A 14,825-nucleotide genomic window follows, 5' to 3' on the forward strand; every position below is an offset into this window, starting at 1 on the left:
AGTTAGGGCCGTCTTGAGCGATGCTGTTACCTTGGTTAGGGGTGATCGATTCTATACACTTGTATGCTCGCCCTTGTTTCTCCATGTCCATGCTTGCCCAGAATGGCCGCAATGGTAGCAGCTCCTTAACTAACTCGACTCTAAACAGGACTGGACGCCCGCCACAATGACGAACTGGGGGTTCGATATTATCAAGCCAGACAAACCGCAGGACAAGCTCGCTCGCGGCGGTAAGATGCACCATCTACTTGACATCGCCTTCCCCAAGTTCTACAAAGACAACTCCGTCTGGAAGCTGTTTCCTTTCACCACTCCCGGCGAGATAAAACGCATCTTTGAGAAGCAAGGGGTTGCGGGGAAGTATGACTTCTCGAGCCCGCTATAGGACAAATCTCTTGATGATGCGGTATCTGAATTCATGACAAACGAAGTACTTGTATTGGAGGTGCGACGTCGAGTGGAACATAGCGGGCGCTACACTCATCAGTACTTGAAGGATCATGCGCTATACGTGGAGACTGAGGAGCAAGAATGGCTTGCTCAGTCAAAAGGCATTAAAAGAAAAATGAGGATGGACATATCTTGGCTTCTGGCTTCCTGCGTCGCCGCCTCCGCTTGGCCGGCATCAATCCGGAGGCCCCCACTATGAGTTGCGCCTTCGTCTGGACTATTGCTACTCCCGGCATCATATCATCTTGCGTTACTAGAGCCTGCTTCCTTTTTTTGCCAGGGACAAATGATGGCCTCTTGTTACCATCTTCCTCATCCCGTGTTTCAGGGCCAAGGGGATTCTTCTCTGTCTCCTCGACGTTCACAGACGAGTCATCTACCCTGCGGGGCGTATGGTTCCCCAATTGATGGTACACTCGCTCTAGAACATTATCAAGAAGACAATTATGAACTCCCCGCAGCCCGATTTGTTACAGCCGATTAGCATCTCGTCGGGATTTGCAGGTGTGGAGCATTCGCAAACTAGGTTGGTGGACTAAATTAAAGTGTCGAAAACAACCCTTCTTTTTCTAATTATATATAACTTTACACAAAAATGCTAGGGCAACGCAAATTTAATACCATTGTAAGCGGAAACCATACGAAAAACCATGACGTACTCCCGTACGAAGATCTGCCATGTATCCGAAGATATCATAGGGGAAAGGCTACCGCGCTGTCGCACTTGAAAATAACCCGTCAGACGCGCTTGCCATCTTCAAACAATGGAGAAACAACCAAACCTTCCAATCCAAGCCAATCTTCTGGTAGGGCCAGCAGTGGAGCTCCACCCCGCGCGCCTTTGCTGGAGCTGTCACCTAGACGTCTGTGCGTAGTAGGAATCCTATTTGATGGACCTTGCTGTATTTTGCTCCCGATTTAACTGTAATATTTATCGGGGCGGCGTGCGCTTATGTTTACATCGAGATAGGCCGAAACCGACCCAAGTCCTGTTCGCTTGTCAGAAACGGCGGCTCGCCAAAAGAGTCGCTGCACCTATTGCCGACCGCCTAAATTCCCACGACGCGCGACATCCCAGCTTGCGCAACATCGCAGGCGCGCGCTGCCCACGGCCCACGATGAGCTCGAAGACCCGAAAGCGCTCTCGCTCTACTCCGGACGGCCACGCCCCTCCTGATGGTACCGTCATGGACGAGAATCTTGCCGACTGTTTCTTCACCATTACCGTTGTCCCAGAGCCGAAGCCCAGCGACAGAGATGGCTCTAAGTCGAAGAAGAGGAAGCATGATAAACCCGAAGAGGACACCAATAAAAAGTTTCAGACGCAGAATGCTGTCTTCCATCCCGAAGGCAAATTCAAGACAAGCCACTCCTTAAAGCTCTGCTACACCGTAAATCCCAGCAAGCAATGGCTCGATATGACGCGCTACAACAGCTTCATTCGTAAGTGCTACCTCCCGTATCTCCTCGTCAGCCTCTAGGCCCCGAGCAGCTAACTAAGCGTGAATCCGTCTAGTCAAGGGCGTCAAGTATAATTTCGTCCGTGTAACGACCGAGGCAACCATGGAACGACAAAACTCACTGCTTGCCGGCGCTAGCAAAGTTGACATGAAGGAAAACTACTGGGTGGCCCGGATATTGGAGGTTCGGGCCTCGGACGAGCATCACGTATACGCCCGCGTGTATTGGATGTACTGGCCTGAGGAGCTGCCTCTGGGTACTCTGGATGGCAAGAGGCGAATCGCTGGTCGTCAACCATACCATGGACGGCATGAGCTGGTCGCTTCCAATCACAGTAAAGCATCCCGAGCATCAACGAGTGCCTGCTGTGTCTCTAACATCTAGGTAGTGGATATTATCCATGTTGTTAGTGTCGAAATGGGCGTCAACGTCAAACAGTGGATCGAATCGAACGATGACGACATACAGGAGTCTCTGTATTGGAGACAAGCGTTCAACTGCGGGACGTCAGAGCTATCGGTATGTAGTTGCTTTAGCGGCCGTTCTGCCTTGAGTATAGGTAATATTAACATCGCTACAAATAGTCGGTCGGCCTTGTCTGCAAATGTAGGACTCCCTCCAATCCCGATAAAACATTAGTAGGCTGCTCCAATAAGACGTGCGAGGAATGGATGCATTACGATTGCCTGCTCGACGATGTTCTCATCCGAGTGTACGATCGACTGGGGATGGATATCCCCCACAAGTCGGAAAAGCCGGCCATCAAGGAGGAGACGAAGGAGGCTACAAAGGATGAGCCAAAGGAAGGGACAAAGGGAGACCTGCGGTACGGCCTGCTGAGCCCCTCGGTCGAGGGAGAAGACAGAAAGTCGCCGATAATCACCAACAGCGAGGCAAAGGATCAATTACTCTTGAAGCAGCGAGATGACGAATCGTCCAAGGACACAGAAACTCCAACACCGGCACCGCCAAACCCTCGGATAAGTCTTCAAAATCAGCCTTGACAAAGCGAGGAACGCGCAAGAAGTCGTCAAAGAAGCCCTGGGGGAGGCTTTTCGAGGCAACGCTCAAGTTAGACGATGGCCCCACGGTCTGGCAGGTAACAGATTTAAGAGAAGGCGTCGAGGGAGGAGAGAAGAAGTGGATGGAACCAGTGTATTGCCTGCTGTGTGACACTCTCATTGAGTAAATGGTGAGGCACCTCCACGCAGATATACTCTTCTGTGGTGAAGATAGACACTGGGAATAGATTTTTTTTTTCGCGTTAGCATTCCTGTTTTCCGGAAGGCAGCAATAGCGATGCTTTCCACAATTTTTCAAGGCATCTGGGACAATGGTTTATATGAACATAATATAAGGAGAATTAGATAACAAAAAATAATAACAAACTGGCAGCGGGAAACGGCACCCTACCGGCGACACGATACCGAAGAATGGAGGACGAAAGAATTAACGGGGTGTTTTGGGCGATTTACGGTACGGGCCAGGACTACATTGTCATATACCATATCAGCTATCGTGCCTAAATCGTTTTCACAGGTCTTTTTGATCAGATCATCAAATTGCGAACCAATCATTGGGCAAATACCAGGGGCAGAGGTTGACAGCTCGCGGATATTTTAGTTCTTTCAGTTGGTAGCTGTGTTTGTAAATGGATACACATTTCCTGCTGCAAAGACTTCCTTAACACTGGGGTAGAACTGAGAGTAAGAGAAGACTAGCAGTGCGGCGTTGGGAACGATTCCTAGTCTCAAGCGTCAAGCTCCCGCTATCATGGAGCATAGTAAACGGATAAAACACCTGCTTGTGGGATCCTTCATCAGTGGATGAATTGCTAATCTGAGAAGAATATGATTCTAGGCAGCATCGTTTGTATAGTAGCGTTTCGGCTTGTATATCTGCCAGGCCATCATTTCCACCAGCCGCCAGCGCATCCCAAGGTATGGCTTTCGAAAACTGCTGAGGGCAAGTCTCCTTTCCGATGTCGATATAGAAGTCAGTTGTGACATAGCTCAGGGGCCTTTTCAATGTATAGGCTAGAAAAGCAGATAATTTGTTAATCCATAGGTTAGGAGGGCAGATAGGTTTCTAGTCTACAGGTTAAAAAAGCAGGAAATATAGAAATCAAGGCTTTCTTGGTTCTTTACCTGAGAAATATATAAGAGAACTTGTGATATGCTGTGAATAGGGGTGTGCATGTAAGACTGCTAAGACCCGGCCTCCAATTGGCTAGGTCATCCATTAGCGTATAAGGTGGGTGCTGGATTCCTAAGTAGGCTTAATTGTGACCGCGAAATTCAAAGAGTTTAGTTTTGACGGCTAAAATCTGATTGGCTAGCATCCATCATCGACGGCGAGGTCAACGAATTGAAGTTCAAATTTCACAGCAACGAAGAATAAAAACACATTAACTAATATATGAGACAATATGTAAGACCTTAAAATATACTTAAGTTTTATTCTTAATTATTTTATACCATTTCTAGCTTCTAGTTTGAGGTGTTAAATATATAGTAGTGAGTGCGTGGCAGTGAGCGGCACCACCACCACATCTAAGAAGCCGACGTCGACAACCAGCAGCCTCCCAGGCTACGGGACAGAGCCCGGGACCATCTCTACTTGCAAGAAGTTTCACTTGATCACGTCGACCGACTCTTGCGCTAGCATCAAGAAGCAATACAGCATAACGGATGCGAACTTCATTACTAACAACTGCAACAACTTGTGGCTGAATTATAATGTGTGCGTTGGCGTCTGATAAGGCTGTGGGAAAAGAAAAAGGGGGAAACAGGGTGTGGTTGGGCTTAATCTCCAGCTTACTTGTATACCGCGAGATGAGGATGTAGTATATATTGATTCATCATTTTATGAGCCTCATGTGGCTGTAACGATCTACTAGATCTTGGTGAATGTTCCACAAGTAATTCACATTCCTAAAAGGATACTTGACTTGTTTGCAGCATCACGTATTTACAAGAGAGGGGGGGCTCCTGCACCGAAGGATTTGAGCTGCAGCCTGCAATATACATGTACATGTATGTATGCAATATTGCGGGGCCTTTGCGCACCTGGATACATGTAGGTACCTAGCTACAGTATGCCTAAGTACAAAGATGCCCGGCGCCCGCCTATTATTAACCTTGCTGTTTATAACTCCCGCGCATTGCCGCTAATCCGTGCAACCTTATTCACACCTAGTCTGCCTCCAGCACGCACACAGTAGCGCCTTGAAGCAATGACACAGAACAGATGGCCGCTGCCCCCAGAGATAACGGAGCGCATTATCGACCTGCTGTGCCTGGACCGGCGCCGCCGCTACTTCCGGTACATCTACGCCAATCTCCCCGGCACCGCCCAATATGCCGGCGTCTGCAAGGAGTGGCAGGAGCTGGTGGAGCGCCGCACGTTCCGCAACCTGCGGCTGAGCCGGGCCCGCCTCGCTGATGTTGACCGGATCGTATGCCGGCGGCGTCGGACATACGTCTGCACGGTGGACCTCAACGTGGAGCTGGAGCCGTATGGCGCCGAGGTGTATGGCGACTTTGAGACGGCCGAGGAGACTGCGCGCAACAGCTCCCTCTTCAGCGAGACGCTGCGGCTGTTCTTCGACATCTTCAGCCGCTGGACGCCTGGAAACAGCGGCCTCCATAGAGAAAGGGCGGGCATATCGCTGCGCATCACAGCCTTCTCGCCTAGCGACGTGGGCCGTTGTGGCAAGGCAGAGATGACGAGGCGAGATGGGGATATCAAGAACCATGACATCTATACTGACCGATACATCCACTCTATCCTCCAGCTGCTCCCGGCCGCCGGTGACCTGCCAGTCGTCGAAAGCGTCTCAGAGGTAATCTCAGGCAAGGCGCGGCACATCTCTGCACCAGCATGGGCGCTCATCATTAACAGCCTGCCTAACGCTAAGAAGATTGGCATTAACTTCTGGGAGAACGAGAAGAAGGATCTGGAGCTGCGCAAACGGCTGCGGGACGGTAAGTCGCTTAACCAGTCGAGCCAAAATCGTGGAATACGCCGCTTACTTTTACTGAATAGAGATTGGCGATGCCCTCGCCCGAATGCGCTGTCCAAACGCTGAGGTGACGCTTACATGCAGCTACGAGGCACCAAAAGATCACTCCAGCATCCCACCGATACTTACTGCGCGTGGGGTAGACGATGCCTTTGCGCGTGGTATGCGGACCTGGACACGGCAGCTTAAGCGGCTTTTCCTCTCGGGCGTCGTGATCTCGCCAGAGATGTTCTATGCGGCGGCTTCTGACGAAGAGGAAGCGGCAAGCGAACATCTCGAGCAGCTTGAGGTCACTTACGCAGCGGTGACACCACACGGAACGTGGCTGCTGGAGTTTAATCCGGAAGACTCGCCGCTCGACCGCCCTTCGCCAGTGGTGGACCTTGACGAGTACCACCCAGACTCTTTGGTCAGAGAGGTGCCGGCGCCCGAGGACATGTACGAGTACGACTTCCGGACCCGGCCGGTGGCGACCGAGATGGATCATATCCACCAAGGCGTGGCCGGGCTGTGCGGCGGATGCCGGCATTGCAGGAGCTGTATCTTGTTACCTTTGATGGGTCGATCCAGTGGGGTCGCAGGCACCATGCTTTCCTATATAAACATGATGCGGATAAAGGTGTTGGCACTGCACATTGGGGAAGCTTGCCGGGATATACACCGGCCGAAGACGTGGTTGAGCTTTGGAAGGAGATGGCGGAGGTTCGAGGGCATCAACTTGAGGTTCTGATTGATGAAAATTAAGTGTAAAAGAATGTGTAGCAGCAAAAGAAGCCCCATAGACAGCATCTTTCTTTGTTTGCAATTAGTAGAAGAGGTGGCAAATATAGACAAAGTGCGTGCTCTACGCTGTTATCTACAACATTGGCTCGTTATACGATAATACTGGCCTGTAATATTCTGTACCAGTAGACGTCTGGAGCATAATGGGAATTAGAGACATGATTTGGCTTTGTCTTGGCATCATCAATGAAGAGATCAAAAGTTGAAGAATTTTTAAAGAAACTAGCTAGTCAGGAAAATGCGTATCGCCTCTATCCTACTCCGTGCGGAGTAGTCGCCAATATCGGTAGGTGTGTATGAAAATTGGATTTGCCGCATGGAGCACAGAAATTATGATGACACAGACTTTTGCTCTATCAGGATGGCAGGCGTAAGACCAACAGCTATTGGTGGCGCAAGGTAAGCATACTGGAACATGTGATGTTAACTAATCAGCACGGGCTCGTGAACTGCTACAAGTTATCATTCAAGATCAGAAAAGTGTAAAATCTTTAGTCTATTGTGTTGGATTTAGCAGAATATAGAATAGAGATGCGAAATCTCTGCATTGCCGGCTACAGTGCTTTGTTTTTTCGCAGACTTTTGTCACATAAGTGTATAAATATTTGAACAAAACACACATAGAAAAATCTCATCGTAATTTCTCACGTTTCATGCCGGGATACACAAGTGATGAAGACTGCTGGTAATACTTGAGATCAATGAAATCCCAGACCACCCCCCCTTCTTTCCGTGGGACCAATGATCTCCCATCTTCCGAGAGGCACACTTGCATTCGTTCTATTCGTTCAATGCCCATTGTCGTCGTGGATTTCACTAATACGTGTAATATTTGACCACCACTCTCATCCCTATCTACCGTGAGATATTCGTTTATCCAGTGGGAAGCCCGTTTCGCGCAGATTGTGCCGTCGTTGTCGTGACCAAGATACGTGCCAGAGATACGTCGGGTTGAGTCAGATCGAGAAAGATATGAGGATCTTACGCGAGGACCGCAGGAAGACTCAGCTTCGGGTCCAAATTCAGCTCTGCCGCTTCAGCCGCGCCGCGCCGCAGACTCGTTGAGCGCATCAGAACCAGACATAGAAGCCGAATTACAAGCCGTGAACGCAACGGTAGATAAACGGTATAAGGGCAACGGGCAGGTGATTCGTCGCCCGCTTCCTTCGGGAAGGCTCACGGCAGCCTCGTCACATCCCCAGCGCCCAGGCGAGGTAAAGTCTAGAGGGTCTCGGATTTCAAAACATGGGCCATCAAGAAGTCAGCACTCCAATATTTCCAGCAATAGACCGCGCCAATCAACTGGGCAGAATGGGCGGAATGGGCAGAGATCATCGCAACAAGCAGCCCCAGCACGAACGCCAGCCTGGGCATCTGGAATTGCTGCAACATCTGGCAATTGTAAGTAGATTATAACTAATATAGCTCTACCCTATATATTGTTTATATATAGTATATATTTACATTAAGTATTAAAAAAAAAAAAATGTAGTGAATTGGAATAGTTCTAGATATTAATATATAATATAGTAGTATATAGTAGCTTTATATATAAAGTAATATATATATGCAGAATAATCAAGCTGCTTACTCTTACCGCAACAGCGGCATTCATATATTATCCTAAAGGCCTCCCACTAGGTGCTATATCTATCACCTTGCTCTTTACAACAATTAATGCCAAAGTGAAATTATAGCTTCTCCTTGGCCAAGTTCTTATCTTCATCTCTGTCTCTTATGATATTTAATTATGGTGCTCTTGCAGGTTGGACAATGGAGTAAATAGAAAAGCATAATCAATCAAAATGCACAAAATCAGACCATTACCCAATTAAATCGATTCTGGGAAGTGAAGATATGGCCACCGTCGAAGTTGCAAGAGCACCACAATCATATGGAAACTGGGGTTGTTTTTTATGGTGCTCTTATAACCCAACGGTGGAGTAATTAGAGGCACACAGCCAATAAAGTGATTATAGGTCCTATATCAATAGTCGGAAAGGTCAGGTAATGCAGCAACCCCTTGTTGCTTTGCGCGAAAGGATTACTTTTGATGCAAGTATGGCCTGTAACCATCCACTTTCTACGTCACATAACTTACGATAACCCTTGTCTTTGGCTCTGACCTTTGGAAGAGAAAAAGAAAAGGAAACGCCTGGGTGGCAACGCCTGAGACAACCTCATAGCGAGGTTGGCTGCGCTACGTCTGGTATTGTAAGGCATCTGTTGCATAATGCTAGAAAGAACAGTATAGCCATTGCTATAATGTATAAACATTTTCGCATGGGCATAGGAGGTTTATTGGCAAAGCAAAAACAATCACTATGAAAATACACAGAGCACAGAAGCGGTGATAGTTTTTGTTTCTCTTCCCTGACGCATATTTTATTCGGAAGTTACAGTAGCCTGTGCCTGCACTTTATAATCACAACCATAAGCAATAGAGCTCTCCAAGCAAGGTCATATCTGCCAATATGTCCATGCTACTGAACCTGGAGATTGCTGACGATTGTGATCTCGGGCCACCTCTTAACCAAGAAGACGAAGATGGCCTAGGTGGCTATGTGTCCCCTGCATCCATTGACGAAATTTACCTCGCAGATAGCCATGAGGACGGAAGCCACGGCAGCAGCCAGGGTTTAGAAGAGAGAGAAGGGCTTCGGCCACCGAAAAAATGGAAGATCGATCATTCCTCGGGAATCTATAAGATGAAGCGTAAGCAAATCCAGCGTGGACGTGAATGTTCTTTTCCGAAGGGGCGTGGCGTATCGTTTTGTCTCTGTGTCCTTATTGATGCCATTGAAATCTCGCGTTGTGCATGTGGATATGCTCTAACAGCCCATCTCGACATCGTTATAGTCCGCGATTGCATTGCAAAGGTCAACGCGCCCGATTCGACGGCGCCCGAGCGATCGATATCCTGCAGCGGTCATACACATTAAACTATGGGAGCAAGAGAGAGGGGTCGTGTGCGGCGGGCAGCGGAGATCAATACTATCCTGTATTCCGCCTCGACTTCATCAGCATCATCGGGCTGCCGCTTCGACCGATCTGCCGCGAGAGCCATTTCTTCGACAACATCACCATCTCCTTCCGGCAGTGGCAGGCTCCATACAGCGCGAAGCATGCAGAGGGAATACCGTTCGATCTGGCCGGGAGGACGTTTCGCATTGCCACGGGAGCGACGCGAGAGGTCTGGTTCATCGTGATGCACCCGACCTCTGAGCAGTCACAAGCTCCCGCGCCGAGCAGCCAGAAAATAAAGGGAAAGCAGCGCAGTGCACTCGCCAGGCACCGCGCAGAGACGATTGCGTGCTACATCACAGACGTGTTCCTCCGCGGTGAACTCCTCGGCGAGGGAGTAGAGCCAGGGTGGGTTTTGGGAGGTCAGCAGTCGCAGACGATTGCCTTCGGCAAGTGGGTGACGTTTCAGCACTTTTTCATGGAGGGCTGGGCCGGCTTTGTGGAGCGGCAGTCGCACGATCCCTTTTGGGCCAACAACCAGCCGGCCTTCCACGCGTACGACTACGGGCGAACATCGAGATCAAGGTGAACCCCGGCATTGAGAAGCTCGAACGGGAGGTCCATTCGAGAGTATACGCCGATCAGGAGGATGACAGCGAAGAGAGCGACACAGAGGCCGCAGCGGACGCCGGGGATGAAAGCCCTGCATCCGGCCTGGATGCCGGCGACGGTGCCGGCGACGGTGCTTCAAATGACGCTGCCTTTTATGAGTGGGTGATTGCTGGAAGCCGCAACGAATCGACCAGGGGCAGCAGCACCGGCCATTCTGCCCCGACTGCTCAAATATCATTGGCCGAGAGGCCCGGCTCCCTTGTGAGCATGGATTTGGACACAGTGGCGGCACATGCGAAGCCTCTCTTTCTAAGAGAGCCGGAGGAGGTGGAAGAGGGAGAAGCAGCTGAAGCGACCACAGAGGCGGCTGAGAGAGCTTGGGAAGATGAGGAAAGGGTGACGAGAGACGGGGAGGAATCAGACTCCTCCCTGTTCGTGCTCGATGACCACGGCCCCGGCGAACAAGATGGGCTGTACAGCGACGGCCTCAAGCAGCTGCGTCGGGTCCTCGAGGAGAAGTACGACATTGACAACATCGACTACGTGTCGTATGCACTGGCGGTGGACGTCCACTGTGCCGCCGCAGATCAATCCGGGTCTGCAGTTTGCCTGCTGGCTGATCGGAACCAAGTGATGAAGGAGTTCTACGGCAGCAACTACACCTTCTACCCGCTCGGCTTCCACCCGGCGTATGGGAACTTCACCTCCGACAGTCCGCCTGCTTTCCTGGACCACAACCTATTCACGGTGATGAAGTCGAACATGAGCCACCAGAACCAGGGCGCCGACGTGCTCTCCTTCGGCTTCTTCCAGGGCTACTCGAACCTCAAGCGGTCCTTTCGCCACCGGGAAGACGACCTCCTCGCCAGCCAGGGCTCAGCAACGGCGGCGCTCACCATCCCCGCGACTGAGGCCGCCCGCACAGCTCAATGGCGGGCAAAGTAGCAGCGGCTGTTGAGGCGGGTAAGGGGGGAGCAGACGCCAGAAAACCCGGCGGCGTCAACGCCGTTCGCGCGAGAGAGGCAGCGAGTAGAAGCCTCCATGGCGGAGAACGAGTTCGCCTTCCGTTTCGAGCAGGTCATATCCGTCGACGCGGCGCGGCTGGTGCGAGAACGCCGAAATTTTGGCAGCATCCTGCTGCCCATCTTTCAGCTGATGCGGCTGTTTCTCAAGGAGAAGCAGCTGTATGCCAGTATCCTCAGGAAGTTCCCGCCGCAGGTGTTCCCGGGGGTTCTGACGGCCTTTGCGAGGACGATCGAGCTCGCCATCGGGGAGATGGACCGTCGCTTCAGGGAGGGCGGCTCGAGGGGCTTCGGGCTGGCATCGTCGGAGGGCGTGGCCGCGCTCGATCGGCTGGGGCACTTCTGCTTCACCGGAGACCCGAGGGTGCTCCCGTCCAAGGTGTTCGGGCTGCTCGGGACGATGGAGGGCCTGCGCACGCAGGGATGGCCGCATATCTCCCCTCGCATGCTCAACCTGCAGAAAGGCAAAGAAATCCTCAATCTCGCGAGGTGGCCTCGGGGCAAGGATGGCCGGCTCTCATTGATGCACATCCCAGCGCTCGCATACCACTACGGGCCGGCGGTAGCAGCCAGCAGGCATAGCCAACTGTGGTTCTCCGAGCTGGGCGGACAACGCATTGAAGGGCTAGGGGGGGTGACGATGTTTCTCGGCCAGGTGTTCCGCGACGTGTGGGTGCCGGAAACGGTTGCGTTCATGAGCTCGCTGGTAAATATATAACTGGACTCCATCGCAGCCTTAGCCAGAGCGCACACGGCAGGTCTGGGGCCGCATCGGGGGAGGTCGAAGCTGTCACGAAAGCCGCCGCGATCCTGGACGCGTAGGAGCAGGGTGATGCTCCGTTTAGCTGGTCGTAAGTTGTTCTGCCGTCTCTCCTCTGTTCTCATCAATGCCCAATTCCCCCCATTTGACCCAGGCTTGGTAACTCTCTCACATGTCTCACATCAATTGACGAGCCTTCATCTTTCAGGCACTACCAAAGGCTCTCCCACCCATTAAGACGCTAGTCATGCCATGCGCAGCGCCAACCTGTGCCGTGCGTAAACGCTAAATCCGTGCATAAGCGAAACCTATTGTCTGTCGTATGAAGTGGTTCAGCGGGTTAGATTCGTTCTCCCCCCGAATTGAGGCTGAAGCTATGACCATATTATCTTCCAGTGCTCATGTCATATGTAGACTCAGCGTATCAAAGACCTCAAATATTACATAATGCTACGAATCGAAAGAAGGTCCGATAGCTACGTGTAGATTCGGTTATGCCTTGTACCCTTCCTGATGCACCCATTGCTCGCAGCCAACCTGCGTTGTGACTTTAGGCCCCGGCGGACAGAAAATGGCCAGGGCCGTGATTACATGCCCCCATACATACTACTGACACGCAGGTACATGCAGTATCGAGCGAGGGAGGGCCTGCAGACGCCAACGACATGCGCGCAGCAGATATTCCTGCACTGGGGTAAAATTCGAGAGGCGAATCAACAGCATACGTGGGAGCTGCAGCAGCCGGTAAATATGCACATGTGTATCTATGGATATTTTTGATTGGGAGGAGCGTATTGGCCAACACCTCTCGAAAGCGCGCTTGGGAGCTTGCTACCGCAGTTGATTCGATCGTAGCCGTGGTTTCATTTTCTTGCTTCGACTCTAGGGCTATTCCTCATGCGCAAAACTAATACCCCCGTACCGTCGTGAATCCTATTGGCAGCACCTATAACCACCACAGACACCACAACAACTACAAACATCACAACAGCCACAACAGCCACAACAGCTACGCGTACTCTCGCGGTTCGCGCGGGAGCGCTAATATGCCGTATCAAACGCAGAGCCGCGGCGTTCCGAGGATTCGTGGCACAGGTACGTCCATACGTCCATCACTCTGAAGAGTCATCAAAGAACTGGAAGGTAACACCACGGTTCACACGTGCAAGGCGGCCCTCCATATGATCAAATCGGTGTCCTTTTATCATCATCATCATCGTCAACAGTAGCAGCAACAACAGCAGCAACAACAGTAGCAACAATAAAATCACAAATCCAATCCAAGTCGGAAGCAACATCGTCTAGCAAGGCTTCTGGGGTTCGGGTCACAGCAAAGCAGACCAACCGATGTGCCCCAGAAACATGGAGGCGAGCTCATGCACGCAGAACGATTCGCACAGAGGACCCAGACCTACCGGCTAGCCTTCCCAGCTTAGCCCAGGAACATGAATTCATCCTTCCGCGGTATTAGACTAGTGCCCACCTCGTCTACCAAGCCAAAGCCGACGCACTGCTCGCGTGTCCCTCTTGGAGCGGTCAAGCCCAATGCCTCATTGCCAGCTCAAATACTACACTGCCACCACCGGTGAGTACCGAACCTAACCCACTTGTTCAACTCTCTTTCCTTCTTCTTTGCTTTCCGTTTTGACCCTAAATTTCATCTTTTCAGCGCGTATATTCTCAGTCCCCATTCGGCGGACAGTTTACTCTGCTACAGGGCGCATCGGCACTGCTCTCTATTCGCGAGTCGCCGACTCCATTGCCGCGGCTATGGGAAGTGGTAGACTATAAGTCCGATAATGGGATGCCTAACTATGAGAGCTAGTCACGACGTGTGCTCCTCGGTGGAGCTTTACCATCGAATTATTGGTTCTAGGGTGGAATACGTTACGTGCGCGAGGATAGCACATCTAGTCGTATGCGGATTTCGCCTTCGCCTACAACAAAAAAAACACGTTATGTTTTATTTATTCTGAGACATCGCCTTCACGTTTACTTACATATATAATAATATATATATTAAGATATATAGAATCTACATATATTGTTGACGATATCGTTGCTGCCGCAGTCGCAACTCTATGGGACTTTATAAGCATCATTGCAAGCCGTGCTACGTTATCTAGCTTTACAGGGTGTGTCCGGTGATTGTTGAATCGAGAAAGACATTATCTATTAGTTTATACAGTTTTCGAAGTCAATTAGCCTGACCGAGGCCTGGATCATACAAATGGCATGCTGGAGCGTATCTTTGTAGAAGCACTTCAAGCTTTATTGTTCGCCGTAGTTTGTAATAAGCAGCTCAAAGGCGAGAGCACCCAACCTAAAATCCGTGGCACACCCAAAAGCCGGTACACCAGCTCAAAAAGGGTCCTTTCCATTCAGCATTTAAAAGAAGAAGATGAAGAAAAATATATCTATGGCATCCAATCTACTGTCTAAAGGCCGCAAATGCCACTCGGAACGTAGTAGAAGCGGACGATAATAAAAATGATGTTAAGCGAGTGACTTCAGGGCAATATCTTACCACATCACTGCAATAGATCACCAAAGGTACGCAAGTCTCACGATCAACGCAAAGGGATAGTACTACCGATAGAGTAGATACATGTAAGAGAGGCTTAGAACAGACTACCACAAGCGAATTCGTAGTTCTAGTAGATACTTACAGCGGCACTTCGAGTAGCGTCACGAGAATCATGAAATAGTACGGGCGACACATGGGAGAGTTTGGTCCGTTTGATCTCCA

The 14,825-nt window shown here is 50.7% G+C and overlaps 7 protein-coding genes across 7 annotated transcripts; 6 read left to right on the top strand and 1 right to left on the bottom strand.

Moving 5' to 3' along the window:
• Positions 1 to 166: 166 nt before the first annotated feature.
• TGAM01_v210876 (hypothetical protein) lies at positions 167 to 385 on the top strand (the record flags this gene model as incomplete). The annotated part of the gene is made up of 1 exon (XM_024550901.1): positions 167 to 385. The coding sequence occupies one exon, from the start codon at positions 167 to 169 to the stop codon at positions 383 to 385; it is 219 nt and encodes a 72-aa protein (XP_024404346.1).
• Positions 386 to 1,340: 955 nt separating this feature from the next.
• On the top strand, positions 1,341 to 2,915 carry TGAM01_v210877 (hypothetical protein; the record flags this gene model as incomplete). Its single annotated transcript, XM_018809609.2, has 4 exons — positions 1,341 to 1,893; positions 1,967 to 2,245; positions 2,300 to 2,430; positions 2,496 to 2,915. 4 exons carry the CDS (start codon positions 1,341 to 1,343, stop codon positions 2,913 to 2,915), a joined length of 1,383 nt encoding a protein of 460 aa, XP_018657212.2.
• A 2,231-nt stretch (positions 2,916 to 5,146) lies between these two features.
• On the top strand, positions 5,147 to 6,665 carry TGAM01_v210878 (hypothetical protein; the record flags this gene model as incomplete). The annotated part of the gene is made up of 2 exons (XM_024550902.1): positions 5,147 to 5,897; positions 5,959 to 6,665. The coding sequence occupies 2 exons, from the start codon at positions 5,147 to 5,149 to the stop codon at positions 6,663 to 6,665; spliced, it is 1,458 nt and encodes a 485-aa protein (XP_024404347.1).
• A 2,527-nt stretch (positions 6,666 to 9,192) lies between these two features.
• On the top strand, positions 9,193 to 11,239 carry TGAM01_v210879 (hypothetical protein; the record flags this gene model as incomplete). Its single annotated transcript, XM_018809607.1, has 3 exons — positions 9,193 to 9,433; positions 9,598 to 10,104; positions 10,152 to 11,239. 3 exons carry the CDS (start codon positions 9,193 to 9,195, stop codon positions 11,237 to 11,239), a joined length of 1,836 nt encoding a protein of 611 aa, XP_018657210.1.
• A 54-nt stretch (positions 11,240 to 11,293) lies between these two features.
• TGAM01_v210880 (hypothetical protein) lies at positions 11,294 to 11,749 on the bottom strand (the record flags this gene model as incomplete). Its single annotated transcript, XM_024550903.1, has 1 exon — positions 11,294 to 11,749. One exon carries the CDS (start codon positions 11,747 to 11,749, stop codon positions 11,294 to 11,296), a length of 456 nt encoding a protein of 151 aa, XP_024404348.1.
• Positions 11,750 to 12,046: 297 nt separating this feature from the next.
• On the top strand, positions 12,047 to 12,313 carry TGAM01_v210881 (hypothetical protein; the record flags this gene model as incomplete). The annotated part of the gene is made up of 2 exons (XM_024550904.1): positions 12,047 to 12,167; positions 12,285 to 12,313. Coding segments are annotated over 2 exons (150 nt in total), but the record flags the coding sequence as incomplete, so codon positions are not given.
• Positions 12,314 to 13,122: 809 nt separating this feature from the next.
• Positions 13,123 to 13,547, top strand: TGAM01_v210882 (hypothetical protein; the record flags this gene model as incomplete). The annotated part of the gene is made up of 2 exons (XM_024550905.1): positions 13,123 to 13,171; positions 13,246 to 13,547. The coding sequence occupies 2 exons, from the start codon at positions 13,123 to 13,125 to the stop codon at positions 13,545 to 13,547; spliced, it is 351 nt and encodes a 116-aa protein (XP_024404350.1).
• Between the last annotated feature and the right edge of the window lie 1,278 nt (positions 13,548 to 14,825).

This window comes from Trichoderma gamsii (genome assembly GCF_001481775.2).
Source record: "Trichoderma gamsii strain T6085 chromosome Unknown Scaffold_76.2, whole genome shotgun sequence".
Taxonomy (NCBI): Eukaryota; Fungi; Ascomycota; class Sordariomycetes; order Hypocreales; family Hypocreaceae; genus Trichoderma; species Trichoderma gamsii.